We start from the raw sequence: 27,635 nt of genomic DNA, 5'->3' as shown, positions 1-27,635 counted from the left end.
ACAGGGGATGCTGCTAAATATCAAGTAGTCCATAGGATCCCCTCTCTCTACAAAGGGTTATCTGGCCACTAGTATCAGTATTGCCAAGGATGCCAAACTTTGATCTGCATTGTTTTGTCTTGTTTTTTAAAGATTTATTTATTATTTACATATTACTCTGCCTGCATGTATGCCTACATGCCACAGTAGGGCACCAGATCTCACCAGAAATGGGTATGAGCCATCATATAGTTGCTGGGAATTGAACTCAGGACATTTGGAAGAACAGTCAGTGCTCTTAACCTCTGAGTCATCTCTCCAGCTCTGATCTGCATTGTTTAACTAATCCATTAAATTATAGTTTTTATGAAGTAGTAATGGTAACTGCTTTCATTTAACCAGTTTCATTGAATACATCACTGTTCAGATAGTGTTTTTATATATTTGAGAACCACTTACACTTACTCATTATGGGGATGGGCATGTACCACAGTTGGTAGAATATTTGCCAACTGAGCCCTGATTTGTATCCCAGGACTCCCATGAAATTGGGCCAGTGATCCCAATATTCATGAAGTGGATGGAAGGGAATCAGAAGTTCACAGTTATTCTAGGTTACAGAGCAAGTTCAAGGACAGCGTGGGCTACGTGATAGTCTGTCTTAGATAGACCAAAAACTTAAGTGGTTGTGTGTTTGTTTCTGTTTGTGTATTTTTGGTGCTTGGGATCAAATCCAGAGCCCTGTACATGTTAGACACACAGTCTACCACTGAATTACACCTCTGGTCCTCGTAATGTTCTTATAGTTGAACTTACTAGATTGTATGTATTCTTTTGTAAGATTGAAAAAACTAACCATAGCCTGGCACTGTGGGGCACATGCCTGTAATCCCAGCACTCTGGGACGCAGACGCAGATCTCTGTGATTTCAAGGTCAACTTGGTCTACAATCTGAGTCCAGGACAGCCAAGGCTACAGAGAAAAACCCTGCCTTAAAGAAAAAAAAAAAAAAAAGAAAGAAAGAAAAAATATTAACCATGATAAGTAGCCAGGCTATGCTGTGTTTTTAACCTATGCTAAACTGTTTTTTATTTTTTTTATTTTGTTTTTGTTTTTTTAAGACAAGGTCTCTCTGGCTGTCCTGGAACTTGCTGTGCAGAACAGGCTGCTCTTGAACTCAGAGATACACCTGGGATCAAAGGCAGGCACGACTAGGCCCTGTGCCATATTGGTTTTTGTTGGTTTTAGATATTAAACCAGGGCCTTGTTTATTCTTTTTTTTTTTTATTAATTACACTTTATTCATTTTGTATCCCCCCATAAGCCCCTCCCTCCTCCCCTCCCGATCCCACCCTCCCCCCCGTTTCTGCATGCATGCCCCTCCCCAAGTCCACTGATAGGGGAGGTTCTCTTCTCCTTTCTGATCTTAGTCTATCAGTTCTCGTCAAAAGTGGCTGCATTGTCCTCTTCTGTGGCCTGGTAGGGCTGTTCCCCCCTCAGGGGGAGGTGATCAAAAAGCAGGGCCTTGTTTATTCTAAGCATGTACTATACTGAGCTATATTCCCAGGCTTTCTAGCCCCTTTCAATTCTATTTTGAGACAGGGTCTTACTATGTAGCCTGGTCTGGCCTGGGCCTCAGAGATCCTCCTGCCTCCATGCCTTCTGAGTGCTGGGATTAAGGTTGAGAACCATCACTCCTGGCTTTGTTTTTTAAGGCCTATAATTCTAGGAGTCAGTGCTGTAATACCCATATCCAGGAATTTTCCTAATAATTTTACCTAATAATTTCTTTCTTTTTTTTTTTTAAGATTTATTTATTTATTATTCATACAGTACTCTGCCTGCATGTATGCCTACACACCAGAAAAGGGCACCAGATCTCATTATAAATGGTTATAAGCTACCATGTGGTTGCTAGGAATTGAACTCAGGAAGAACAGCCAGTGCTCTTAACCTCTGAGCCATCTCTCCAGCCCCTTAACTTCATTTTTTATTCAGTGTGAGTGATTGTCATTTTAGTGCAGAGAATATATATATAATGTGGTTTATTAGAGAGATTGTTTGAATAGGCCTATTAAACCTCTTGGTTAGTGTGGATTAGTGTGTCAAAAGTAAAGGATAAGTCAGTAGTTCATAAGTAATTAGGAAAAAGGTTGTAGTGTCCACATAAGCTGTTAGACTGCTTTTTCATTACTCAAGATTTTCAGCATGCTAAAATGATTACTGATAGCAATGTTTCTATTTTCTTGAAGCATAGGCTTATGTTTACTTAGGTGATTATGGATATGGATATAACTGTAGATAGGCCAGATTTTTGCATATTTTTACAAGTCTCATATCTGTTGTCCACGTTTGTGTAGTGCTTATAATCTATAGTATTACCTATTGTCTCAGTGTGCAGATGTGTACTTTGGGAAATAACTGCTTCTTAAAATGGAGAGGATATTATCCCTGAGATTAAATTAAATCACCAGGAATTTGAGATTGTTGAGAGCTAAGCCAGATGTGGGGGCTCTTGCCTGTAATACGAACAGGATATCTGGGAGGCTAAGGTAGGAGGATTGCCATGAGTTCTAGGCTAGCTTGAACTACAATGTACAGACCCTGTCTCAAAAAACAACCCCGAACACAACAAAAAGCAGTGATTGGATTTAGAGCTAAACAAATAGTTTCTGCCTGCCTTTTTAGAACAATTGGAGACGTAGAACTGAAATGGTTTATTCAGTGCAGAATCAGAGCCAAAACTCTAGTGCTTCCTTATTGTTATGGCAGGCTTTTCTTCTCTGCACACTGCCTCATTTAAAGACAACCTTTGCCTTTAATCCCATCATTGTAATGCCAGCATTCAGGAGGCTGAAGCAAGAAGTTGAGGTGAGCCTGGGCAAGACCCTGTTTAAAAACAAAAAGCTCAAAAAAAAAAAATACCCTCAAATAACCTTCGCTGAGGCAGAAACTTCAGTTATGGAAGGGAGAAATGATAACACTTGGTAATATATTGCATATAGGGAGATAAAGCTGAGAAAATGCAGAGGACTTGGGAGAGATGGAGTAACCATTTTGAAATACTAAGTGTAGACTTGTAAAGTGTTACCCCTGGAGAGTTTTGCAAGGAGATTGAAGGTAAACCAGCCAGCTCACACAGGCTAAGTAGGGGAACTGGAGTAAGGACTTGTCTCCTGCCTCTGCAGTGTGCTTGCACACATCCCTCCTGCTAGTAGGAGTGGGACATCTAGTGACTGTCCTAGGCCTTTGTATACATCACCTGGGAGGTTAGAGAGTAGGGAGTTACGTTATCAAAGTAATGGCAGAAAATAACAAAAGAAAAATAAAAAAATTGAAAATAGAGTTGAAATTACCAAAAACCAAAAACCCAAAACCAAAACCAAAAAACCAAAACCCCATGATGCTGGCCATAGTGGTCTCGCCTGTAAGCCTAGTACATGGGAGGTGGAGGTAGAGAGAACCGGAGTTAAAGATTAGCCTCAGCCACATTCTGATTTTGAGACCCTCTGTTTCTACTAAAAAAAGCTCATTGAAATGTTGCTATAATTCCTCTCTCTCTCAACCTCTTGCATGACAACCAATCCAATGAGCCTAAATTTATATACTTACCTTACAAAAGGCAGCCCAAGCTCCCTATTTTTAATTATAGAAAAAGGGAGGAATGTTGGGATCAGTAAGCAGGCACTTCTACAGCCAGCCCCAAGGGACCTGACAGACCAGTTATCAGGCATTTGTGAAGACACCCAGACCACCTGGAACTAACTGCGCATGCCCTGGGTCACCCTGTAAGAGAACTGGAGCCCTCCCCCTCTCTCTCTTCCTTACTCTCTTACTCTTTCTCTCCTCCTCTCTCCCCCTTCCCCTAATAAACCTCCCACGTGGAACTGAAAAAAAAAAAGAAAGAAAGAAAAAAGAAAGAACTAGGAGAGATTACAGAAGAGCATTGCTGTAAATTAGCCTCTGAGGGTGAGGAAAGAAAACTTCTGCAAGGAGATGCCAAAGGGTCTGAAAGGATACTAGGATTTGTTTTGAATAGAGGTCTTAAGTTGCCTCTTACTCCGTGCAACAGAGGAGGGAGAGACAGGGTCTCTGTCGCCTAGGTTTGCCTCAAACTTTCAATCCTTCCTAGTTCTAGGATTATCAGGTTTTAGCCCCTAGTCTGGTTACTAAATCTTTTATTTGTGAAGGTTTTTTTTTTTTTTTGGGGGGGGGGTAGCAGTTGGGGATAGCGTCTCATGTAGTCCAGGGTATCTTTTGTCTCCCTGTGTTTCTGAAGCTGGCCTAACTCGCCTCTGCCTTTTGAGTGTTGGGATTGCAGGCATGTGCCACCATCCCCCACCTGATAACTCTTAATTATAATCTGATTAATATTGTAATGAATAGAGTAATATATACCCATCTCTGTGGAAACAGAAACGTGGGAAGGGAAACTTTATTGCGTGCCTAATATATGTCAGGTGCTGTGTTTTATCGTTTAGATTTTTTTTTTTTTTTTTTTTTTGAGACAGTGTTTCACTATATGGGCCTTCTTGGACTTGAACAGATAATGTAGCATAGTTTGGATTTGAATCAACCATTCTTGTGACTCTTTCTCCTTCTTGCAGCTGGGTATTAGCTTTACAAATGGAGACCAAAGTGGTTATGTTTTCTGGAGTTACATGGAGACAAAGTCATAAGCTTTGATTATGCCACAATTTTTTTGTTGTCTGTTCTTTGTGGGTGTTGTTTTAGGACTTTGTAGGACACAGTATTGAACAAAAGAAAAACAATCTTACTCTCATAGAACTTATGTTTTAGAGTGAAACAAGCCAAAATTCAGGCCTAACCTGATGTAAGAGCTTACTTTCATTCATTTTATCATACTATATAAGAGGATGGGGGCAGGGGGACAGTTAGCTTCCAGGTAAACATGCTTGCTCTAAACCTGTCACCCTGAGTTCAATTCCTAGGACCTACATGGAGGAAAGAGAGAACTGATTTCCATTGATGTCTACCCTTGCACTCAGACACCAGTGCAAGCATGCATACATGCACTTTAGACACACACACACACACACACACACACGTAAATAATAAAGAAAATAAAATGAAAAATTAAAACCAAGTACTCAGAGGGTTGGGTGGGTGATCCAGACAAGGGTAGTTGAGTATTGAAGTCTGAATCAAAGCAGGAAGCATTTCGGGCCTTGAAACATGGCTTGCATAGGTCATCTACTTGAAATTGTGGAATTAAGACAGGACAAGATAGGACTTGAGTCCTAGTTTTCTCCCTGTAGAAATACCAGTAAGAATGAATTTTACAAGCAGGGTGAGAACAGTCAGGATAGTGTGGGGAATGGTGAAAGGTTTTGACATACAGGATGGAAACTTGGCTTTGGTATCAGTCTATAAAGTTTTATTTCGTATTTTTGTTTTGCTACAGCTGGTATTTTGTATTTTGCTAGTTGCTAGGGCTTTGTGCACACTAGGCAGGCCTCTGCTACTGAGCTGCATCCCTATACCTTGTGGTTTTGGTAGCTGTAAATATGGCTGTCTTTATGATATACAGGGTTTCTCTATGTAGTTTTGGCTTTCCTAGTACTTGCTCTGTGGACCAGGCTGACCTCAAACTCAGAGCTTTGCCCCTGCCTCCTGAGTGCTGTGGTTAAAGGTGTGCACCATTGCTGCCTGGCAATGATATACTTAATATGTAAAGAAGCATAAGAGTTCAGCCCCAAGGGCTAGTCATGTTGTCAAAGGAATAGTCAGAGATAGTGACTATGCTAGGTTGAAAGGGGAAAGGCATTCTGGTAAGGGACAGAACCCTAACGTTTCATGTTTTGTTTTGTTTTGTTTTGTTCCCCCCCTCCCCCAATGTCTTCTGTGAGGGCAGTTTTTTTTTTTTTTTTTTTTGTTTTGTTTTGTTTTGTCTAAGCTCACCACTGTTGGGATAGATGCCTCCACTCCCACCCCTAAGGTTTTAATTACGGAATCTCAATGATTGTGGAGTCCAAGATAAATCAACAAAGGCCCTTTATCTGATATCTAGAATGGGATGACTGGAAGTGAAGGTGTTGCTTAGGAAGTCAGTAATAAACCTTGTTGTCTTTACAAAGCAGGAGTGATGGTATGGTAAAAAGTGTGGTACTCAATGTGTATAAATTGATTTGTTGCTTTTCTTTTTCATGGCCTAAATCAAAGAGACACTGTTAGTAAACAAGGTCCTTTTTAGCCCAGTGGATGTTAATGCTTATATTCCTGATGAAGGGACATGCAGGATCACCCCAGCTCTCACACTAATATAGCCTGTTTTCCTTTACTCTTGCCTTATATATTGCAGGAACCAAGAGAGAAATAGATGAGTAACAATTTTCTTTTTCTTCCCTATGTCCTCCACCATGTCTAGCTTTTCTTGAAGTGCAGTTCATTGTGTATACTTTTTTGTCATTGGATTATTCCATCATTCCAGTCTTATCTTTCATATCTTTAGGATTATAGCCTTCAACTGTGTTATACTGCGTATCATCTATGTTTGCTATGTGTCATTTGCATTCAATTATGCTATAATAGAAAAATAGATGAAATTGAAAGGTTCAGTGTAATACATAAATGTATTGATACATATATGTATATATACACATACACTGTTTTTGGCTTTTCGAGACAGGGTTTCTTTGTGTTGCCTTGGCTATCCACATGCACACTGTGGAGCAATGTACCCATACACATACACACCAACACAAAATAAATATAATAAAAATTTTCTAATAAAACAAGTGGTATTTTTGACTTATCTTCTTGGGAATTACAGGTAAGAGCCACAAATCTGGGATTTGCCTTTTTATTCTCTTATTTATACTTTTGTTTTAGGGTTGCTTTATCCTGGGTAAAGCATATTTATAGGAATATGAGACTCCTTAACACTGAAGGAAATGTCTCTGTCTCCCGGTGACCATTAATTGTCTATAGATAACTCAGGGAGAGGTGGTCCTCACGAGTCCCTCCCTGTAGATACCATTAATCTACCTGTTGGTCTGCAGTGGGCATATCCCTTGATAGGCTTTTTCTCCCATTCCTGGGTATTGTTGACAGGTCAGTCTTGTCTAGCTCTTGGGCTGGTAACACAGCTACTGTGAGATCAAGAGTGCACGGGTGATACCATGTTTTGAAAAGACAGTTCCACCTCACTCTGCTCCTTCTGCCATGTCTTCCATGATGATCCCTAAGTCAGTCTGTCTGTCTCTCTCGCTTTGTATATTATATATACAATGTTTTGTCCGCATGTATATCTGAAGGCCAGGAGAGGGCACCAAATCTCATTATAGATGGTTGTGAGCCACCATGTGGTTTTTGGGAAATTGAACTCAGGACCTCTGAAAGAGCAGCTAGTGCTCTTAACCTCTGAGCTATCTCTCTAGCCCTCAGCCCCCACAGATATCTCTTATTGCTGAATATTCAACAACAGCCCTTTATTTTCAGCACCTTTGCCAGTTATGAGTTTTGGCAGTTTCTGTTGTTACCTGACCTTTTAATTAAAAAAAAAAAAAAATTGTTACATTTGCGTGTGTGTGTGTGTGTGTGTGTGTGTGTGTGTGTGTGTCTCCTAGCACATGGGCACACATCTCCTATGTGGGGATCAGAGGACAACTTCGGCCATTGGTTCTCTTCTTTCAGCATGGGCAAATGTTGTGTCTCAGGTTGTGTGGTTTGGCAGCAGGCACCTTTACCCACTGTCATCTTGCAGGCCCCTGGGATTTTTTTAAATAACAAATATTCTTTTTTTAAAAAATATTTATTTATTTATTATGTATATAGTGTCCTGCCTTCATGTGCCCCTGCATGCCAGAAGAGGGCACCAGATCTCACTATAGTTGGTTGTGAACCACTATGTGGTCACTGGGAACTGAACTCGGGACCCTTGGAAGAGCAGCCAGTGCTCTCAATCTCTGAGCCATCTCTCCAGCCCAATAATAAATATTCTTATTAGTACCCCCGTACACTCCCTCTTTTAAGACTGTCATATGTTATGTGCCTTGTGGAAGCTTTTGTTCTCTTCATGGGTGTGTGTGTAAAACTTAATTTTTTTTTAACCTGGTGGTGGTAGCTCATGCCTTTAATGCCAGTACTCAGAAGGTAGAGGTGGGTGGATTTCTGAGTTCTAGGCCAGCTTGGACTACAGAGTGAGTTCTAGGACAGCCAGGGCTGTACAGAAGACCCAGTCAATGAACCAAACAAAAAACCCCTTTCTTTTTATCTCTAAATGAGCATAGGTGATGCCATGGAGAGTGGAAAACCTGGCCCAGTGCAGGTGGTTTTGGTTCACAAAGAGCAACATTCCTTTGAGCTAGAAGAAAGAGCCTTGGCTAGCATCCTCCTGCAGGACCACATTCGAGACCTTGACGTGGTAGTAGTATCAGTGGCTGGTGCCTTTCGAAAGGGCAAATCCTTCATTCTGGACTTTATGCTGCGATACTTATATTCTCAAGTAAGGAAAATTTAATTTATTTCAAAGTAGAAAGTGAACAAAATAAGCTCATGAATAATTTTTGATGTGTAAAATTACATAAGATTTGGTGAGGGGTCTGGGTAAAATGCTTGCCTAGTATATGTGGGGCCCTGTATTTTATCCCCAGTGCCTCAGAAAGTGAAACCAAAGATGTAATAGAACATCTTGTTTCTCCTGTAGAAGGAAGGTCGTTCAAATTGGTTGGGTGACCAAGAAGAACCACTGAAAGGATTTTCATGGCGAGGAGGCTCTGACCCAGAAACCACTGGGATTCAGATTTGGAGTGACGTTTTCACTGTGGAGAAGCCAGGTGGTAAAAAGGTAAGGATGTTTAAGGAAAAAAAAAAAAAAAAAAAGAAAGGAAAAGAAAAAGAGGGGTTATAACAGAATAACCAAATGAAAAGTTGTATTTATTTACTTTTTTCTTGAGATAGTTTTTTTTTTTTTTTAAATAAATTTGCCAGATTGGTCTGGAACTCACTATGTATTCCAGCCTGGCCTTGAATTCTGAGAACACTGCTTTAGCTGCCAGTGTGCTGGGATCACTGCCTTGCTTGGCTCTAGATGAGAACTTTAACATATGCTCTGTTAATCTAATCAAAAACTAGTTTTGATTCTTTTTAAGTCCATAGTAATGCCTATCTCCTAATGTAATCGCTTTTTTTTCTGTTGAGTTTTTTGTAGTATATCCTACAATGTACTTATCTAGATCCTTTACTAAGTAGAAAGCTTGATTCAGGGAGGTGTGAGTTATATTTTATAATCATGTTTGCTTTGTAAGAACTGACTATGCACTCAAACATCCCTCCATCTGTGAATTCCTTTAATGAAAGCCACTCTGCTGTTAAACAAACAAACAAAAAAAAAGTGTTGTAAAACAAAGGGAAGCAGCTATTAGAGCTGTATGTGCTGTTCATACCTATAGTCTTAGGTCACAACTTAGAAGACAGTCTGGGCTTAAAATGTACATAGAAGAGCTTGACATAGTGACTTAGGCCTGTAATTCCTACACTTAAAGAGGCCAAAGCAGGAAGATTGGCACACATTTGAGGCCAGAATGGGCTGTACAGTGTGGGAGGCTCTTTCAAAAACAAAAAAGTGGTTTGGAAGTTTACTGTGTTAGTGTGTAATATGAGACCATTTCTCTCAATGTTGAGTACACATCAAGCTTCTGCTCTTCAGAGAGCTTCCAGTAAGTCTCCTTGTTTTCTCTTCAGTCTTGTTTTTCTAATTAGCAGACATGTGTGACAGTGAGCTTTTGTTTAATTGGGATATCATGTAGATGATTCAGAGTTCATCCTGTAGAAGTGTCTGACTCAGGGGTTCTTAGTGTACATAAAGCTGATGAACATAAAGTTGATGAACAGGAATCAACAATATTTGACTCCAAACACTTCATTCCCTCAAAAGAGGCCTCCAGTATTGTTAGCAGTCACTTCCCATTTCAATCCTTTAACCCCTTGTCTCTACTAATTTGCTGTTGACTGAACTGTTAGGAGGTGTAGCCTGGTTGGAGAACTAGGTGTGCTTTTACTTCAGCTTCGTTTCTCTCCCTTTCTTTGTCTTTTCCTCTTCCCTGCATTGTTGTCTTTTCTGGTATCAGGGATTGACTTTAGTGCTCTGTGTATGCTAGGCAAATGTTCTACATCACAGTTACATCCCCAGCCTCTCCATGCAGCTGTCTATTCATATGATACAAGTGAAATGATACATGTTTTTTGAGTCTCGCCTCCTCCACTAGCCTCATTCTCTTATAGCATTCGTTAGTTCTTTACTGCATCCCATGGCTGAACAAAATTCCATTGTATGAAAATATTGTACTTTTTAATTCATCATTTGTGACTATTTGGGCTGCTTATACCCATATTATAATACCCTTTATTATAAATAATGCTTCCTGTAACCCTAGTACTTCGGAAGCTGAGACATGAATTTCAGGCTACTGTGAGCTACAGTGTGAGAGCCTGTCTTAAAATGACCTCTCCCCTTAAAATAAACAAACAGACCAAAAAATAGCTTGGAGAGTTGGTTCAGTAGCTCAAGAGCATTTGTTGCTGCTCTTTTAGAGGACCTGAGTCCTCCAAAGCACTCATATACACAAAATAATAAACGCATCTAAAAAAACTCACTACCTGCCATAAACATCTACGTACAGGTGTTTTTAAAGACTGAAACTCTCTTGTATTTATCCATATGTTTACTTTTTGTGTCTGTGACAGATACTGGAGATAGACAACTTTAGGGAAGAAAGATTTATTTTGGTCACAGCTCCAGAAAGTTTAGTCTCAACTGTTTATTGCTGTGGGCCTGAGGCCAAGCTTGACATGACAGGAATCATGTGATGAGGAAAGGTTGACTATCATGGTGGGAAGCATGTGGTGAAGCAAAAAGCTCACTTTGCAGTAGACAGAAAGTTGGAGACAGACAGGAGGGGCCAGGGCAAACATATACTTCAAAATTATGTCCTGAGCCACATATTTCCTCATTCAGGATGAACTCATCAGTGGGTCACGATATAGTCACTTCTTAATATTAGATTCAGCAGTTGAGGACCAAGTCTTCAGTGAAAAGAGCTTCTTAGGGAAGATGCTACATGTGTTTCTGTGTCACATAATAACTCTGACGAACTTTATTATTATTTTTAAGCTTAATTTTTTATGTACATATGTGTTAGACCTGCATATATTTCAGTGCACCATATTTGTGTCGTGCCAATAGAGGCCAGAAGAGGGCATTAGATCTCCTAAACTGGGGTTATGGATGGTTGTGAGCAAGATATGTGGATGCTGGGAATCAAACTCAGGTCCTCTGGAGAGCAGCTGGTGCTCTTAATCACTGAGCCGTCTCACCAGCCCCTGTGACTAACTTAAAAAAAAGATGCCTAATACCTTCTAAAGATAGCTTTACCAACCTATGTGCATATTAGCAATGTGGGATGTTCTAATTTCCACATATTTCTAGCAGCTGATGTTTTTTTCTTTTTCCTTTCATTCGTTTGTTGGTTCCTTCCTTCCTTCCTTCTTTTTAATTAAGATTAGATTTTAAATCAAAGTTGGCCTCCTTTGTCCAGTATGTTTGGCTTATTTGACCTTTTTATGTGTGTTAACTTACTTGATGGCCTGTATACACCTGAATGGCCCCCACTCCCTTTGTTTTGAGATATATGTGGGCTATGTATATGTATTCCTGAGTTGGTACATGTTTTTATATGTGTTTGTGTACATGTTTGAGGCCAGAGGAGAGCCTTAGCCTTTGGTGTCATCCTTAGAAATGTTATTTATGTCTTTTGAGACAGTTTCTCATTGGCCTAAAGTTTACCAGTTAGGCTAGACTGTTGACCAGTGAGCTGCAGGAGTTGTTCTGCCTCTGCCTCCCCAGTGTTGGGATTACAAGTGTCCACAATGAAGTCCAGGATTTTCACATGGATTCTGGGGAATCAGACTCAGGTTCTCATGCTGTGAGGCAAGACCTTTACTGAACAAGCTATCTCTTCTCCAGCTCCATTTTGTGTGTGTGTGGTATAAGCTTAGTAGTCAGCTTAGTAGGTATGAAGCGATAAATCATTGTGGTTTTGATTTTCATTTGTATTTTACTAGTGACTAATGGTATTGAACATTTTTTTTTTCAGGTATTTAAGAGCCATTTGTACTTCTTTGGAGTAATGTCTATTCAAATCAAATCTAAAGTTTACAAAATTTTTTATGTATATTGGTGTTTTGAGTATGTGTATGTCAGTACCACATATGTAACTGGTATCTGTGAAGGTCAGAAGAGGGCATTGAATCCTTTTGAACTGGAGTTACAGATGGTTATGAGCTGCCATGTGGGTGCTGGAATTGAACCTACATTCCCTGAAAAAGTAGCAAGTACTCCTAACCACTGAACTGTGTGTCTCTCTAGTCCCTGACTTATCTTTGTAAATTATCTTACAAAATAGCAGGCTAGTCGGGTGGGGTAGCGCACACACTTATTCCCAGCACTCAGGGAGGCAGAGGCTGGTGGATGGCTGGATGGCTGAGTTTGAGGTTAGCCTGGTCTACAAAAATGAACACAGGATAGCCAAGGCTACACAGAGAAACCCTGTTTTGAAAAACCAAACCAAACAACAAAGTAGCAGGTTTCCTTATGATTTTTCATACATACTTAGTTTTGGTTGACCCTTTCCCTCACCCTATGTGTTTATTCCTCATTCTCATTTAGATAATTTCAGCCCCAGTATTCCCCCTTCCACTTTCAAATCATGTACCTTCTACTAATTTCACCTCTTTTAAAGCTTCCCTTTTTCAGTCTTGTTGGCCTCTTTCTAGATTTTGGCCTCTACAGATTCACCCACATACATAATGCATATATAAAAGATTAGAAGCTGGTATCTGTATTTGAAAGAAAACATGGTGTTTGTCTTTCTGAGCCTGAGTCACCTTGCTTAATATATATTTTTTATTCCTATGCACTTTCTTGGGAATTTCATCTTTATGACTGAATGAAATTCTTTTGTTTACATGTACCACATTTTTTAATTCATTTATCATCTAGGGTGATTTCATTCTCTTATTGTGAATAGTGAAGCACACATTTTTGTGATAGCATATGGAGTCCTTTAGTGTGCATGTGGTGGTATAGCTGGAGCATTTGGGAATTTTATTTTTTTTTATTTTTTTTGAGACAGGGTTTTCTCTGTGTAGCCTTGGCTGGCCTGGACTCATTTTGCAGACCAGGCTGGACTTGAACTCACAGAGATCCACCTGCCTTTGCTCCCTGAGTACAGGTGTGTGCCACCATGTGGAGCTTCTATTTTTAATTTTTAAGCCACTGATTTTCATAGTGGCTCTTCCTGCTTACATTTCCAATAAATACATATTTTAAAATTTAATTTAAAAAGAGCATCAAAACATGAAACGCTTGGCGGGTAGTGAGATAAGTGGCTGGCTATGACATTGGCGTTTTTCCTTTGGGATAATTTTATCCTTCTTCATGTTGCTCCATGTACTCTCACCAGGTCAGAACAGATACTGCCCAGCGAAGTGCTCTTATCAAAGCAAGGCCCCTAATTGCATTTTTTTTTTTGATAGAACCTATAAGCAGGTGTTGATGGCTCATGTAAATGTTATTTTCAGTTTTTCTTTTCTGGATTTTTGAGACAGGGTCTCATTCTATAGCCCATGCTGGACTACTCCTTATGTTACAGGCTGATCTTGAACACAAGGCTATCCTCTTACCTCAGCTTTTCAAGTGCTGGAATTACAGGATACCAGGGCCTTTTAATTTAGGATACTTTTAATTTATTCTTTGTCTTTGCCTTCTTCTTCTATTCATTTTGGCTTTCCTTTTTTTTTTTTTTTTTTTTAGGTTGCAGTTGTTTTGATGGATACTCAGGGAGCATTTGACAGCCAGTCAACTGTGAAAGATTGTGCTACCATCTTTGCTTTAAGCACCATGACTAGTTCTGTTCAGGTAAGAGCTCTGCTCCCTTCCTTTTTCCCATTTTTTCCCTTCCCCTCCTTTTTTCCCATCTTCTGGGGATTGAACCTAGGATCTTGACAGTGCTAGGCAACTATTCTATATTGAGCTCTCTAGTCTGTCAGTTTTTTTCTGTTAGTGCAATTCTTGTGAGTGTATATGAGTGGGTTTTTGTTTGTTTCTGTTTTTGTTTTGTTTTTCAAGACAGGGTTTCTTTGTGTAGCCTTGCCTGTCCTGGAATTCACTTGGTAGATCACGCTTGCCTTGAACTCACAGAGATCTGTCTGCTTCTGCCTCCAGAGTGCTGGGATTAAAAGTATGTGCCACCATCTCCTGGCTATGAGTGTTCTTTTTAGACTATGTTCTAGTTTGCATTTCTGTGGCTATGATAAAGCACTCTGATTAAAACCAACTTGGGGAAGAAAGGTTTATTTGGCTTACACTTCCAGGTCATGATCCATCATTGAGGGAAGTCAGATCTGGAAACAGGAACCATAGAGGAATGCTGCTTACTGGCTTTTTCTTGTTCATGCTTAGCTAGTTTATACATATAAACTATATATATGTATACATATGTGTACATACATACATACATACATAGAAATGATTTATACATGCTTATATGTATAAACTACATATATAGTTTATATGTATAAACTAGCTAAATGTATATAAACCATCCCTAGTTTATATATATAAAATATGTATTATATATACACATATAATACATATATATAATACATATATAAGATATGTATTATGTATATATAATACATATATAAAATATGTATTATATATATATAAACTAGGGATGGTGCCACTTACAGTGGGCTGGACCTTCCTACATTAATCATCAATCAAGAAAATCTCTTCCTGGCTTAGTAGTTAAGAGCCTTGGCTGCTCCTTGTAGAGGACCTAGGTTTAATTCCCAGCTTCATGGCAGCTCACAACTGTCTTTAACTCCAGTTCCAGATGATCCATGGCACCAGGCAGGTATGTGGTGCACATACCTGTGCATGCAGGCAAAATACCCCATACACAAAAATAAAATAATCTTTAAAAAAGAAATAAAATATTTTCCCAGTTATAGCCATAAGATAATCTGATTGAGGAAATTATTCACTTGAGGTTTTTTATTTTCCTGGTGACTTCAGAGTTGTGTCAAGTTGTCAATAAAATTTAGCCAGTACAAACTACACACTTAACTTAGCTCTTAGAAGCTCAAAAGGAACAACTTTTTTCTACATATATAATTATATACAAAGTATTTCAAGAAAAATCTCAAATCTCTTAAACTGTTTGAAACTTTAAAGAAGGAATGAATTTAGTCTTATGTTCCTAATTTTTTCCAAAAGACAGATAATACTGTTATATCTGTATCTATTTCTATATGTAGATATAGATAGCCCTCTTATACTTAAATGCAATTCTTCAATTGTAAAAAGCTTCATCCAGTGCTTTAAGCTTATTTAGGACTTGTTTGAAGTAAGCCAGAGTGCTATCGATCTTGATTTTGTTTTCTAGATTTACAATTTGTCCCAGAACATTCAGGAAGATGATCTTCAGCAGCTACAGGTAACAAGGAAGGGTAATGGTAATAGTGAGTGAAAAATAAAACATCGCATGTTTTCTATCCTATGTGGAATCTAAACGTGAAAGCAGAAGGGGTCGGGGCAACCATCTGAGTACAGGAAAGAGACCAGAGAGGAGGAGGGATGGGAGAAAAAGGCAGTGGGATTGTGGGTACTGGGAAGAGAAGCTTAGTCATTGAAGTACCTGCTGTGCAAACATGAGGACCTGAGTTTGAATATCACATAAAATGAACAACCAGGTGTGGTGGTGCATGCCTTTTATCATAGCACCCAAGAGGTAGAGGCTTATACATTTTTGTAAGTTTGAGGCCAAGCTGGTCTGCATAGTGAGTTCCAGCATGGTGGTCTGCTAACCCCAGTGCTGGAGAGGTAGAAATAGGAGGATATGTGGAGCTCACTGGCCAGTACTAGTCTAGGCAACTTGTTAGCTCCAGGTTCAGTGAGAGACACTGTTTTATAAACTAAGGTTGAAAGTTATACAAGAAATCTGACAGTATCCTCTGGTTTCAAATACACATGCCATATACACCTCACATTCACTCATGTATATATACTCAATCATATACAAATTCCTATACATACAGAATGCACTTACACAAACACAGCACAAACATAAACATAAAAATAAAAGAAGTAAAAGCAAACAGCTGCAGGTAAGTAAGTATTCCTCATAATTTTGTTTTTTAATTTGTATTTTGAGACAGGTTGCTGTGAGTACTGGGTCAGCCAGGGCTTCTGGGGATTGAATTTGGGTTGGGGTCCTCAGGCTTGCATGCCTAAAGCTTTTACCTTCTGATGATTTCCTCAGCTCCAAGGCTAGATTTTGTTGATATTAAGACTATGCATACTACTCTCGCATTTCTCTGGTAGAGGGTAGAGACCAAGGGGCAGACTTCTAAATATTTCTTTAGTTGTCAGTCCCACTTCCTCACCCCTCTTGCAAGGAACTCAGTTTTTTAATTTTTCAGGTGTTTAAGGATTCTACTGAGAGATTGTTTGACTTCTTGGGCCTCTGCTTCGCCCCTTACTCCCACTCCATTTTTTAGCGGGGCAGAAAAGGCCAGAACTGGACACTTGCCCTCTGCTTTTTTTCTTCCCTAGTGTTTGTGACAAGTTCTTTGTGCTGTCATATTATTTCATGACCTCTTTTCCCTGTGAATTTGATATTTAACCTTTATTTTTATTATATTTAGTGTGGCTTCATGAAGAAGCAAGCAAATGTATGAGGGAATTCTAATATTAGTGAATTCATCCAGTCATTTAATGGGGCAGATACTATGGCACCAGTACTTTTGCTGTTAGAGATAATAAATGGGAATGTCCCTGCACACTGGTTTGAGTGCTCATAGTAACTAAAAAAATGCTCATGGTAATTAAAGGTTACCATGCCTAGCCAAATTAATATTTTTTAAGACTTATTTTACATGTATGAGTGTTAGGCCTGAATGTATGAATATGCCTGGTGTTGGATCCTCTGGAACTGCAGTTTGTGAGCCTCATGTTGGTACTAGGAATTAGATCCAGGTTCCCTGGAAGAACAAGTGCTCTTAGTCACTGAAACATCTCACGAGCTCCCAAATATTTTACAAAAGAATACCATAAAACTGTTTTAATTAAAGTTGTCCTATACGCCACTAACTCTGCTTTCTTAAAGCTCTTCACAGAATACGGGCGTCTGGCAATGGATGAAATTTTCCAAAAACCTTTCCAGGTAAAGCACTATGAATGTCATTTATATCTTTGTTTAGTTTACAGTTTAGCAAATTATAGCTGATGACCCAGATCTGTCTGGTTTTTTTTTTTTTTTTTTTTTTTGAGACTGAATCTGGTTATATTGCTCAAGCTGGTCTTCTTCACCATGTCCTTGCCCCCTTTGAAAAGTTTAGCAGACAGTATTACAGTAATAACTATAATTAATCTTGAATATGCATTTATATAGCGTTGTAATTCTGTTCTGCTCTGTCATAATAGACATTGATGTTTTTGGTTCGAGATTGGAGTTTCCCTTATGAATATAACTATGGACTGCAAGGAGGAATGGCATTTTTAGATAAGCGTTTACAGGTAAGTGGGAAATCTGAATAATTTTATAGAGGTAGTAACTTTCTCCTTTGATTTTGAATATTGTGTTTAAAACATGTTATTGAAAATGATACTCTGTTAAATTTGTATAAATATTAGCATAAACCAGTATAATTTTTTGTTTGATGTTTTTTTTCTTGGTTTTTCAAGACAGGGTTTCTTTGTGTAGTCCTGGCTGTCCTAGACTTGCTTAGTAGAGGCTGGCCTTGAACTCACAGAGATTTGCCTGCCTCTGCGTCCCCGAGTGTTGGGATTACACGCGTGTGCCACTGCGCCTGGTGCTCAGCCTTTCTTCAAAAACAAAACAATACAAAAATCCCTTTATGTGTGTGGGTATTTTGCCTACATGTATATCTGTGCAAAACATGCATGCAGTACTCACAGAGTCCAGAAGAGGACAAAAACAGATCCCCTGGTACTGGAGTCACAGACGGTTGTGAGCTGCCCTTTGGTGCTGAGAATTGAACCCAGGTCACTCTGTCAGTTGGGAAGTCTTTTGTCTTTTTCTAGGGGCTGTGCATAATACCAAATCGTCTGTGGCTGGCAAACTGTTGATTTTCCTTGGCAGGTGAAAGAACATCAACATGAAGAAATTCAGAACGTTCGAAATCATATTCACTCATGTTTCTCCGATGTCACCTGTTTTCTCTTACCACATCCAGGGCTGCAGGTGGCCACAAGCCCTGAATTTGATGGGAAATTGAAAGGTGTGTTACGGTCATTCTATTGTATACATGATTTGATCTTTGGAATTCTGTAATGAGCAGTAAGAGTCAATTATGAGTGGATGCTTATGAGAATGAATATTGTCTCATAGAAACAAAGTATTAGTCCAGTTCAGATTTTGCTCTGGACTTACTGTGACCATTAGAATTACTTTTGTCTCTTTCACCAACTGAAAATGAGGTGATGTTGTTCTTCAGAGATCTTTCTAAGAAACATTATAGTTCCCGCTTTATCAGACATCAAAGCCCTAAATAAAGGAAAACTGAAACCCAAGACATCCAATATTTTTCAAGTAAAATTATCTTCCTCAGAAAAAGTACCATGATATACAGCCAGTTTTATTGTTTCAATTTATTTGTGCTTCTAGCAAAGTGGGCCAATGGGCCATCATCAAGAAGTGCTGGGTCGATGGCAGGTTAGTGAATCAGAGTTGAGATGCTTGGGTACCATTATCTTATTTTTTTTGTTTATACCTGGAGGCCTTGAGTCAACTAATTGCTGGCCTGCAATTTATACTTGTTAAACAGTTTATAAACTGTTCTGAGCCTCTTACTTTTCTCTGAAACACTGATAATAGTAGTTGCCAGCTTTGCAGTCCAGTTGGTTCCCTGTGTTAGGCAAAGTGCTTTCATATGAGGCTCACTGTAATTCCATGAAGTTACATCATTTCTTTTATCTCAACATGAGGAAGCTGGTGAAAATGAGGAAAGTTAAGCAACTCACTCAAAGTGCTCAGCTAAAAGCAATGTGGCAGAGGTTTATATCTGGGTTCTGGTGCCTTAAAGCCCACATCATGGAAATAGAAGTTCATTGTTGTTTGGAGGAAGTCTTAAGAGAATATGTACTTGTTGAGCTACCAGGGCAACTTGCCTTTTAAAAATAGTCTCAGTAAATATAAAATACATATTATTTAATTTTGTTTGATTTAGTTGATCTAAGAATAATATATTTGTGTAAGTCAAGATATACAGACATGAGGCTAGAGAGAGAACTCAGTATTTAAGAGTGCTCTTGGGTGCTGTTCCCAGGACCTACATCAAATGGTTCACAACTGTTTGTAACTGCTGTTTCAGGGAATCTGATGCCTCTGACCTTTCTGAATATGGGCATGAACATATTGCACATATATGTGTACATGCTGCCACATACATAAGTTAAAATGGGAACTTAACATTTTTTAGATTTATTCTATGTGTATGAGTGTTTTGCCTGCTTGTATGAATGTGTACCACATGTGTGCCTGGTGCCTGCAGAGCTCAGAAATATGTGCTGGATCCCCTTTAATTGGAGTTATTGTTGTGAGCCTCCATGTGAATCCTGAAACTGACCTTGGATTCTCTGCAAGGCCAAGTATGCCTAACTGCTGAGCCGTCTTCTCTTTTTTCCTTAAAGATTAATTTTTTTATTTAATGTGTATGGGTGTTTTGCTAGCTTATATGTCTGCACCACATATGTGCATTGCCAACAGAGGCCAGAGGAGGGTGTCTGTCTGATCCTCTGGACCTGGAGTTACAGGTAGTTTTGAGCATGCTGAAATTCTCTGAAAGAAGAGTGTTCTTTGTTTGTTTGCTTTTTGTTTGTTTTGTTTTGGAAGATCAGTGCTCTTAACTGCTGAGCTATCTCTCTTATTAGACCCTCTGGTCCAAGTGCTATGAAACAACCTGAATTTGAGAGGTGTAATCTTTACCTTCTATTTGACACTTTGGTGATATGTTAAGAAATTGGCCGCTTTCCTGAAGGAGATGCTCTGGTATCTTGTATCCTTTGATTGAGAGATTTAAGAATAAGGCCTGGGTTTGGTAGATATATCTGCTTAGGTAAACAGTAGAGCTAGAACCTGTTACCTAAAGAACTGGGAGAGAATTTTTCAACTAGGGAGGGAGAGAAAGGTAAGTGTATTCACATGTGTGTTTGTGATTAGTGATACGTATTAATTTTCCCTTTTTTTTTTTTTTTTTTTTTGGAGGGGTAGGATCTTGTGTAGCCCAGGCTATACAAACTCACTTGGTAGCCAAGGGTAACTGAACTTCTGCCTCTACCTCCTGACTGCTGGGTTTAAGGTGTGTAGCACTGTGCTCAGCTGGTAATGTTCTTTCAGGGGTATAGCACTTCATTATTAGCTGTTTTTGTTTTTGTTTTTGTTTTTTAACCAGATCTAAACTGCTGAATTTTTGTTTGTTTAAGTTATTTAGCCCTGGCTTACTTGGGAGTTGATATGTAGACCAGGCTGGCTTTGAACTTGGAGCAATTCTTTTCTGTTTCTTCTTTCACTGCTTTCAGTTTGGATATTTTTCAGTAGGCAAGTGTAGGGGGATGGATCAGAGTGACTTTTTGTGTCCTTGTCTCATGGGGAGCTCAGGTTACCAGGTATAAGCACAGAAAAGGGCATTCTTTCCTTTCTTAAGGCATTTTCATTTTGATATTTCAAGGCCTTGTGTTTTGAAACTCGATTCATTTTACCATTTTTATTTAGAAAGTAGGAGTTTAATCCAGGCATGGTTGTACATGCCTTTAATCCTAGCACTTGGGGAGGCAGAGGCAGGCAGATCTTGGGGAGTTTGAGACTAGCCTGCCTGGTCTACAAAGCAAGTCCAGGACAGCCAAGGCTACACAGAGAAACCCTGTCTTGAAAAACAATAACAACAAAGAGAGTTTTAAAAAGTTGTGTGACTGCAATTTGAAGGTGTGTTGTTATTGAAATGCATGTTGTTTACATTCCTGTGGTTGCCTTTAACAAGTCACTACAAGCTGGGCAGTTTAAGACAATAGAGATTTATTCCTTTACTGTTCAGGAGGCCAGAAGTTTGAAGCAGTGGCTGGTTCCCCTCCAGGGGCTCTGAGGAGAACCTGTCCCATGTCTCTTTCCTGGCCTCTGGGAAGTGATGGCAATCCTTGTCATTCACTGGCTGTTTCTGTGCCACTTTAATTTCTTTGTTGTCATATGGCTGTTTTCTGGATTTAAGGCCCCTCAGCCTTAAATGTCACTCAGTCGAGTGAGTGACATTTGCTGGGGCAGCTTCCAAATAAGGTCACATTCTGAGGTTACAGATGCATGTGTGTTTATTCCACTGTCCACACATAGTTTACCACATAGTTTACAGATGGTTTAGTCACTAAACAGTAAGTTTGTTGATTAATGCTGTTTATGTTTATAAGATGGAACAAATTCAGGCTAAACAGTCTCTAGTCCCACAATTAGGAACCATATAGCTGGCCTCTGGAATTCACTATGTAGAACAGGCTGGCAGAACTCACAGAGATATGCCTGCCTCTGTTTCCAGAATGCTGGCATTAAAGGTGTGCACCACCACAAACAGTGTCAAGATAGAACTATAAAATACAATTATCAGATTTAAGTCATGCTTTTTTTTTTTTTTTTTTTTTTTTTTTTAAATATGTGAAAAGGCAAGTCCAAAAAGGGCTAGGGACATGTAACTAAGTTATAGGGGCTTCCCTAGCAGGTGTGGTCCTCAGCATTGAGCAAAACTCAAAAAGCAACCAAATACCAAACTTGAGTTCGGACCCAGACTCTAATCTCCAAATTTCCAAACTGATGTTATTGAAAATATGTGAACCATTACAATCAGAGAAAATGCAAATATGTTAGTATGTTACAGTTTTTGTTTTCCTGAGGCAAGATTTCTCTGGGTAGCTCTGGTTGTCCTGGAACTCATTCTGTAGACCAGGCTGGTGTTGTACTCATAGAGATTCGCTTGCCTCTGTCTCCTGAGTGCTGGGATCAAAGATGAATGCCACTACTGCCCAACTATGTTACAGTTTTTGTGCATAGTAATTTGGTAGTATCAAAATTTTAAATGTTTTTTTCTTGGATCTAGTATTCTGTTTTTAGTAGTTTATCCCAAGGAACTTTCCAAATAAGTGGGTAAAAATTGTTCAAAAATATATAGTTGGTAGCACTACTATAATAAGGGATAACTTCAAACTAAATGTGTGCTTATAAGGAATTGATTGATTTATGATGTGTTAAACAGTATTAAAGTTCAGTCTTTAGCCAGCTGTGTATGTGGTGGTATATACCTGTAGTTCCAGTACTAGGAAGGCAGAGGTCAGAGTCTCTGACTTTAGGCCAGCCTGGACTACATCGGGAGGCCTTGTTTCAAAAAAAAAAAAAGCAATTACTAAAAGAATTAGGTAGATATGCACATACAGAGAAGCCAGGGATAAATTATTAAATGTAAGAAAATTGAAGAATAGCATATGAAATCTGATCCAAAGATAGTAACTTACACTGTATTGTTTGAGATAGGGTCTTACTTGTCTTGCAGCCTTTGCTAACCTCAAACTGGCTGGCTGTCACAGGCTAGCCTTGAACCTGCTCTTCTGTTTTGTTTATCCCAGGGCTAGGATTACAGATTAGTATTGCCATGCCTGCTTTATAAGTTCTTGTAAAAATGAAAACATGTAAAAGTATAATTTTCCTTTTTACCTTAATTTCAAATTTTGTTTGGTTGTTTAAGGAGCTACAGTATAATCAAGTACTGTATAACTTCACTCGACAATAGCCTTTGTACAAAAAGACCCCCACATGTGTAGATTTGTACTTATGTACTAGACAGTGTTAGCACAGTGAGGAACTTAACTGATGACACAGTTTTTATACTTTATCCCTTTTGCTAAGTGATGCATGACTGTACCTTCAGATTTATGGATGAAGATTTTATAATTTTAGAGGCGCTGTTAACGTTGAAGGGTTTTACATTCTATTTCTATTTTTTATGATTGTTTATGGGCATGCCACTACTTGTTTGTTGAGGTGGGAAGACAGCTTTATGGAGGTGATTGATTCTCTTCCACCCTTTAATGGGATCCAGGAATCAAACTCAGGTCACTAGGCTTTCATAGCACTGAGGCATATTGTGCCTGCTTCTTTTTGGAGACAATGTCTTGCTGTGTCTTCCTTAGACTCATATGGTAGAAAGAGAGTGACTACCACAAGTTATCCTCTGACTTCCACAAACTGTGGCACATACACACACACACACACTTGCACAAACACAAATTTTAAAAACTTCTCAGTATTAAAAGGTATTCAGTGAAAAAAAAATTTTTTTTTTTGTTAAGGTTCTGTAGTTTAAGGTACTTGTGTCCAGCACTTTATACTTTTTTCAGTGTATGATTTAAAATACAGTTTCTTTTAGATTTTGTTTTTAAATTTTATGTGTGTGGGTATGCTCTTTACTGCTGAGTCCTCTCCAACCCTCAAGAATGAGATTAATAATTTGTCCTGGGGCTGGAGAGATATCTCAGAGGTTAAGAGCACTGGCTGCTCTTCTAGAGTTCTTGAGTTCAATTCCCAGCAACAATCTCTACTGAGATCTGATGTCCTCTTCTGGCATGCAGGTGTACATGCAGATAGAGCATTCATACATATAAAAGAAATAAATCTTTAAAAAACAATTTGTTCCACTTTTTTATTTCTTAAAACTTATTAGGTTCACTTTTTATATTATAATTAGGTTTATGGATTACTGAAGAGGTTTTCTATTTTAATATGGGCAAATTTTTATTTTCATTTGGTAATTGGGAACTCACAAAGTATTAGATTTATATAAATCATACTTTTGGTAATTTAATTCTCCTGTGTCTTCATAGTTGGATTTGTTTATTCTTACTTTGAGGAAAGAACGCCTGTACTTGATGAATACCTGACTCTGCTTTGGAACCTTGTGCAAACTGCAAGGAATATGTCACTTTTTTTTTTTGACATAATGGTCTTTGTATCTTGAGGTGGCCTGGGAGGCACTGACAAGATACTTAGTAAATAGCAGGACGTACAAATGCTTCAACTTTTTGAGTCTTTTTTTTAAAGACAATTTATGCAGCCCAGGTTTGTCTCAAAATTCCTATGTATTCCAGGCTGGCCTTGAGCTCCTGATCCTCATGCTACCTCCTCTTGCTTGGATTACACAGTGCTAGAGCTTCCTCTTTTAAGACAAGATCTTGGCAAAAAAAGGCAAATGAGTAAATAGTGGCTTTCTGTTAATTTTAAGGGGTAGTGCATGGGTGCAGCAAAGGCATGGGGCAAGTGGAGAGGCTATTTTGATTTTGAATACCTTTAATTTTTTAAAAAGTGGTACTTTCTTGGGAGGCAAAAGCAAGAGGATTGATTGCAAATTTGAAACCAGCCCTGGGTATGAAGTCAGGATTCTGTCCCTAAAGCAAAGCCAAACCAAACCATGAAATTTCTTAAAAAGCAGGGGAATAAACCAAATATCCTAGAATTGAAACCAAGATAAGGATATTCTGTATATTCTGTTCTGAACTGGAAAGGACTTAAATGTGACAGGAAGGAAGGGCACAAATATAAGTGCATTAGGACATCAGTCTGTCAGCAGCCTGGCCACAGCCAGAAGATAGCAAACATAGTTCTCACCCCTTTCTGCAAGGGTTTTGTTTTGTGCTCATTTTGGCTTCTTGTTTCTTTATGATCCTATATATAGATATTGCTAGTGAATTCAAAGAGCAGTTGCAGGCTCTGATACCATATGTACTAAACCCATCTAAGTTAATGGAAAAGGAAATCAATGGTTCAAAAGTTACTTGCCGGGGACTGCTGGAATATTTTAAGGTAAATACAAGTTTTAGTTCTAAACTTTGTTTTTTTGTAAACTTGATTTTTAATACTAGTTTTCTGGGGGAATGGTCAGAGACATTTTATGACCTTAGTGTCCTTCCAGAAGTGGGCCACTGGGTGGCAGTATGGACATAAGAACCAAATGATGTTCTTTGCACTCTCTTAGAGTAGTCATTACTGTGTCTTCAAGGAAGATGGTGTGGACAGGAGGTGGTTAGGAGATTGCTGTGAGTAGGAGACACACGTAAATGAGACACAACTATCTCCGGGTGGATGGTCTCTGCCCACAGGTCGTGGTGAGACCATTGTGCATGGGGGCCTGACTGGAATCCCAGCCTTGGTAGGCTTGTGCTGCTTGAGAATATTTTTAGATAACTAAAAATGCTAACATGCATTCAGGGGTGTGTGGTGCTTCTGCTAATTCTTGGTAGTTGATCTAAGATTTTAGGAAAGTGCAGTTGTGTGGTCTCACTTTTAAAATATGAGCAAAATATTTTAGAATTATAGTTTTGTGATTGTTTCTATGTTTTTATTTTAAGGCATATATAAAAATTTACCAAGGAGAAGATCTGCCTCACCCAAAATCTATGCTTCAGGTAATAAGGTCTTTGGTATTCTAGGTTACATTTTTCAGTTGCTGGAATTATCCCTGATATGATAGAACTGAGTCCTGAAGAAGAGAGCAAGACCACTCTCCTTTTTCTTTTTTTTTATAGCCTTACCTGACCTTTAAGAGCACATTTTACAGCAAGTGTGGGTGCCCTCCGTTTCTTCTATGTTCTCTGTAGGACAGTTAATGCCTTTGGGGTGTCTCTCCTAACAGGGCACACTTGGGAAACACTGCTTTGTTAGACACAGCTGAAGCATAGCTGCGGTGTTGGACAAGCCACTTCCAGTCGTTGGTGTTTCAGTAGGTTATTGTCCTTAGGATTCTCTGGTCATTTGGTTAGAAAAAGCTTCTCATTTTCATATGCTGAATATGTAGGTATTTATTGCTAAATATTGACTTACTTAATTGCAGAATATTTTCACAAAATGATTGCTGGATTTTGTGACTGATGGTATAGTGAATTTTTTCTCCTTGTTTTTTGTTTTTTCTTTTTTGAGTCACTGGGATTGAACTCAGGTGCCTTACATCTATCTATTAGCTTAGGTAAGTGCTCTACCACAGAGCTTCATCTACAGTTCAAAGGATGCACCTGTTAAGTTTGAAATTGAAGTAAAGGAAATTATATTTTCTTGAGTTTTAGAGGTTTGGTTTGTAAGATTCTTAAATGTCAGAATAAACATTTTGGCCCCAAAATTGACCAAAGTAGGTATTTTATTAGTTGACTTATGGAAACAAAAAATAACAGAAGGTTAATAAAAAGGAAGAATGGGAATAGGAAGAGAGATAGTTTGGCTTGTTTTCCTGGAAAATGTTACAAGACATATTTATAGTTTACACTTTTGTTTCTTAAAAGGCCACTGCTGAAGCCAACAACTTGGCAGCTGCAGCCTCTGCCAAAGATATTTATTACAACAACATGGAGGAGGTATGTAGGAAACACCTTATTCTGGAGTGTCTTATTTCCTGAGCATTGCTTCTGACTTCAAAGGCCCAAATTTGATCCCCTCAATGTATCCCTTTTTTGTTTTAGACAGGGTTTTATGTAATAAAATAGTCTGAAAATCACTGTGTAATGGAGGGTGGCCTTGAAATGTCTGATTGTGCTGCCTATACCTCACTAATGCTGTAGCATAGGAATGTGCTTCAAAGGCTTGTTTTCACTTATGAATTCTTGTGTATGTGTGCCACATATCTGCATGTTCACTGAGGCCAGAAAAGGGCATTGGACCCTCTGAAGCTAAAGTTCCATGTGGGTTGTGAATGGCCTAGCATGAGTATTGGAAATTCAGTCTGGTTGTCTGGAAGAGCTGGACGTCCTCCGTTAGCTCCTGAGCTGTTTCTCCAGTCCTTGCTTATTGTATCTTAAGATGATGAGATACAAAGCTATCTTTCAGGTCTCCCTAATGATTGGGATGTTCTAATTATTTTTTAATTTTTCTTTTCTTTTGAAACTGAAAGTCTTTCTATGTAAAATAGGGATTTTCTAGTTATTTTTATGTTTTTGAGACAGTGTCTTGATATATAGTCCAGGTTGGTCTCAAATTTATGGCAGTACTTTGTGTGCTGCTATGTCTGTTGTTTCTTTTCTTTTAAGATTTATTATTCATGTGTATATCTCTGTACCTGTAGGTACCTGAGTACACAGAGGGGGATATTAGATCCCCTGGACTCTAGTTACAGGAGGTTGTGAGCTTCCTGATATAGGTGCTGGGAACTGAACTCTGGTCCTCTGCAAGAGGAGCAAGTGTTTTTAATTGCTGAGCCATGTCTCCAGCATTCCAGTGTCTAGTTATTAACCACTTTTTTTTTTTACCAAACTCCTAATTACTTATTATATTTTTATTCGGGGGCTTGCTATGTAGCCCTGGTTGGCCCGGAATTTGTGATATAGATCAGCTCCACCTCAAACATAGATGGTTCTCTTGCCTCTGCCTCCTGAGTTCTGGGATTATATAGGCATATGCTAGTATGTCTGGCTTTGGCCTCGGCTATTTGTCTTTTCTGACTTCTTATTGAAGCAGGATCTTATGTAGCATACGTGGGCCTCAAACTCCTTATGTACCTGAGGGTGACCTTGAACTTTCTGATCCCCCCCTTAACCACTG

The 27,635-nt window shown here is 38.9% G+C and overlaps 1 protein-coding gene across 2 annotated transcripts in view; it reads left to right on the top strand.

The window, feature by feature from the left end:
• The window catches only part of Atl3 (atlastin GTPase 3), a 40,996-nt gene that overhangs the window by 6,020 nt on the left and 7,341 nt on the right, over window positions 1-27,635 (top strand). The window contains exons 2-11 of one of the 2 annotated variants that reach the window (XM_055610389.1): window positions 8,232-8,446; window positions 8,648-8,788; window positions 13,814-13,918; window positions 15,450-15,500; window positions 17,172-17,228; window positions 17,489-17,581; window positions 18,168-18,306; window positions 24,787-24,914; window positions 25,460-25,516; window positions 26,384-26,455. In XM_055610389.1, coding sequence (XP_055466364.1) covers window positions 8,232-8,446; window positions 8,648-8,788; window positions 13,814-13,918; window positions 15,450-15,500; window positions 17,172-17,228; window positions 17,489-17,581; window positions 18,168-18,306; window positions 24,787-24,914; window positions 25,460-25,516; window positions 26,384-26,455 — 1,058 coding nt within the window. Of the gene's footprint in view, window positions 1-8,226; window positions 8,447-8,647; window positions 8,789-13,813; window positions 13,919-15,449; window positions 15,501-17,171; window positions 17,229-17,488; window positions 17,582-18,167; window positions 18,307-24,786; window positions 24,915-25,459; window positions 25,517-26,383; window positions 26,456-27,635 lie in introns of both variants that reach the window. The other variant, XM_055610390.1, reaches the window with a different exon arrangement.

The sequence above is a fragment of the Psammomys obesus genome, unplaced genomic scaffold (genome assembly GCF_907164565.1).
Source record: "Psammomys obesus unplaced genomic scaffold, mPsaObe1.curated_primary_1811, whole genome shotgun sequence".
Taxonomy (NCBI): domain Eukaryota; kingdom Metazoa; phylum Chordata; class Mammalia; order Rodentia; family Muridae; genus Psammomys; species Psammomys obesus.
This window is presented reverse-complemented; position numbering and strand designations above follow the sequence as displayed.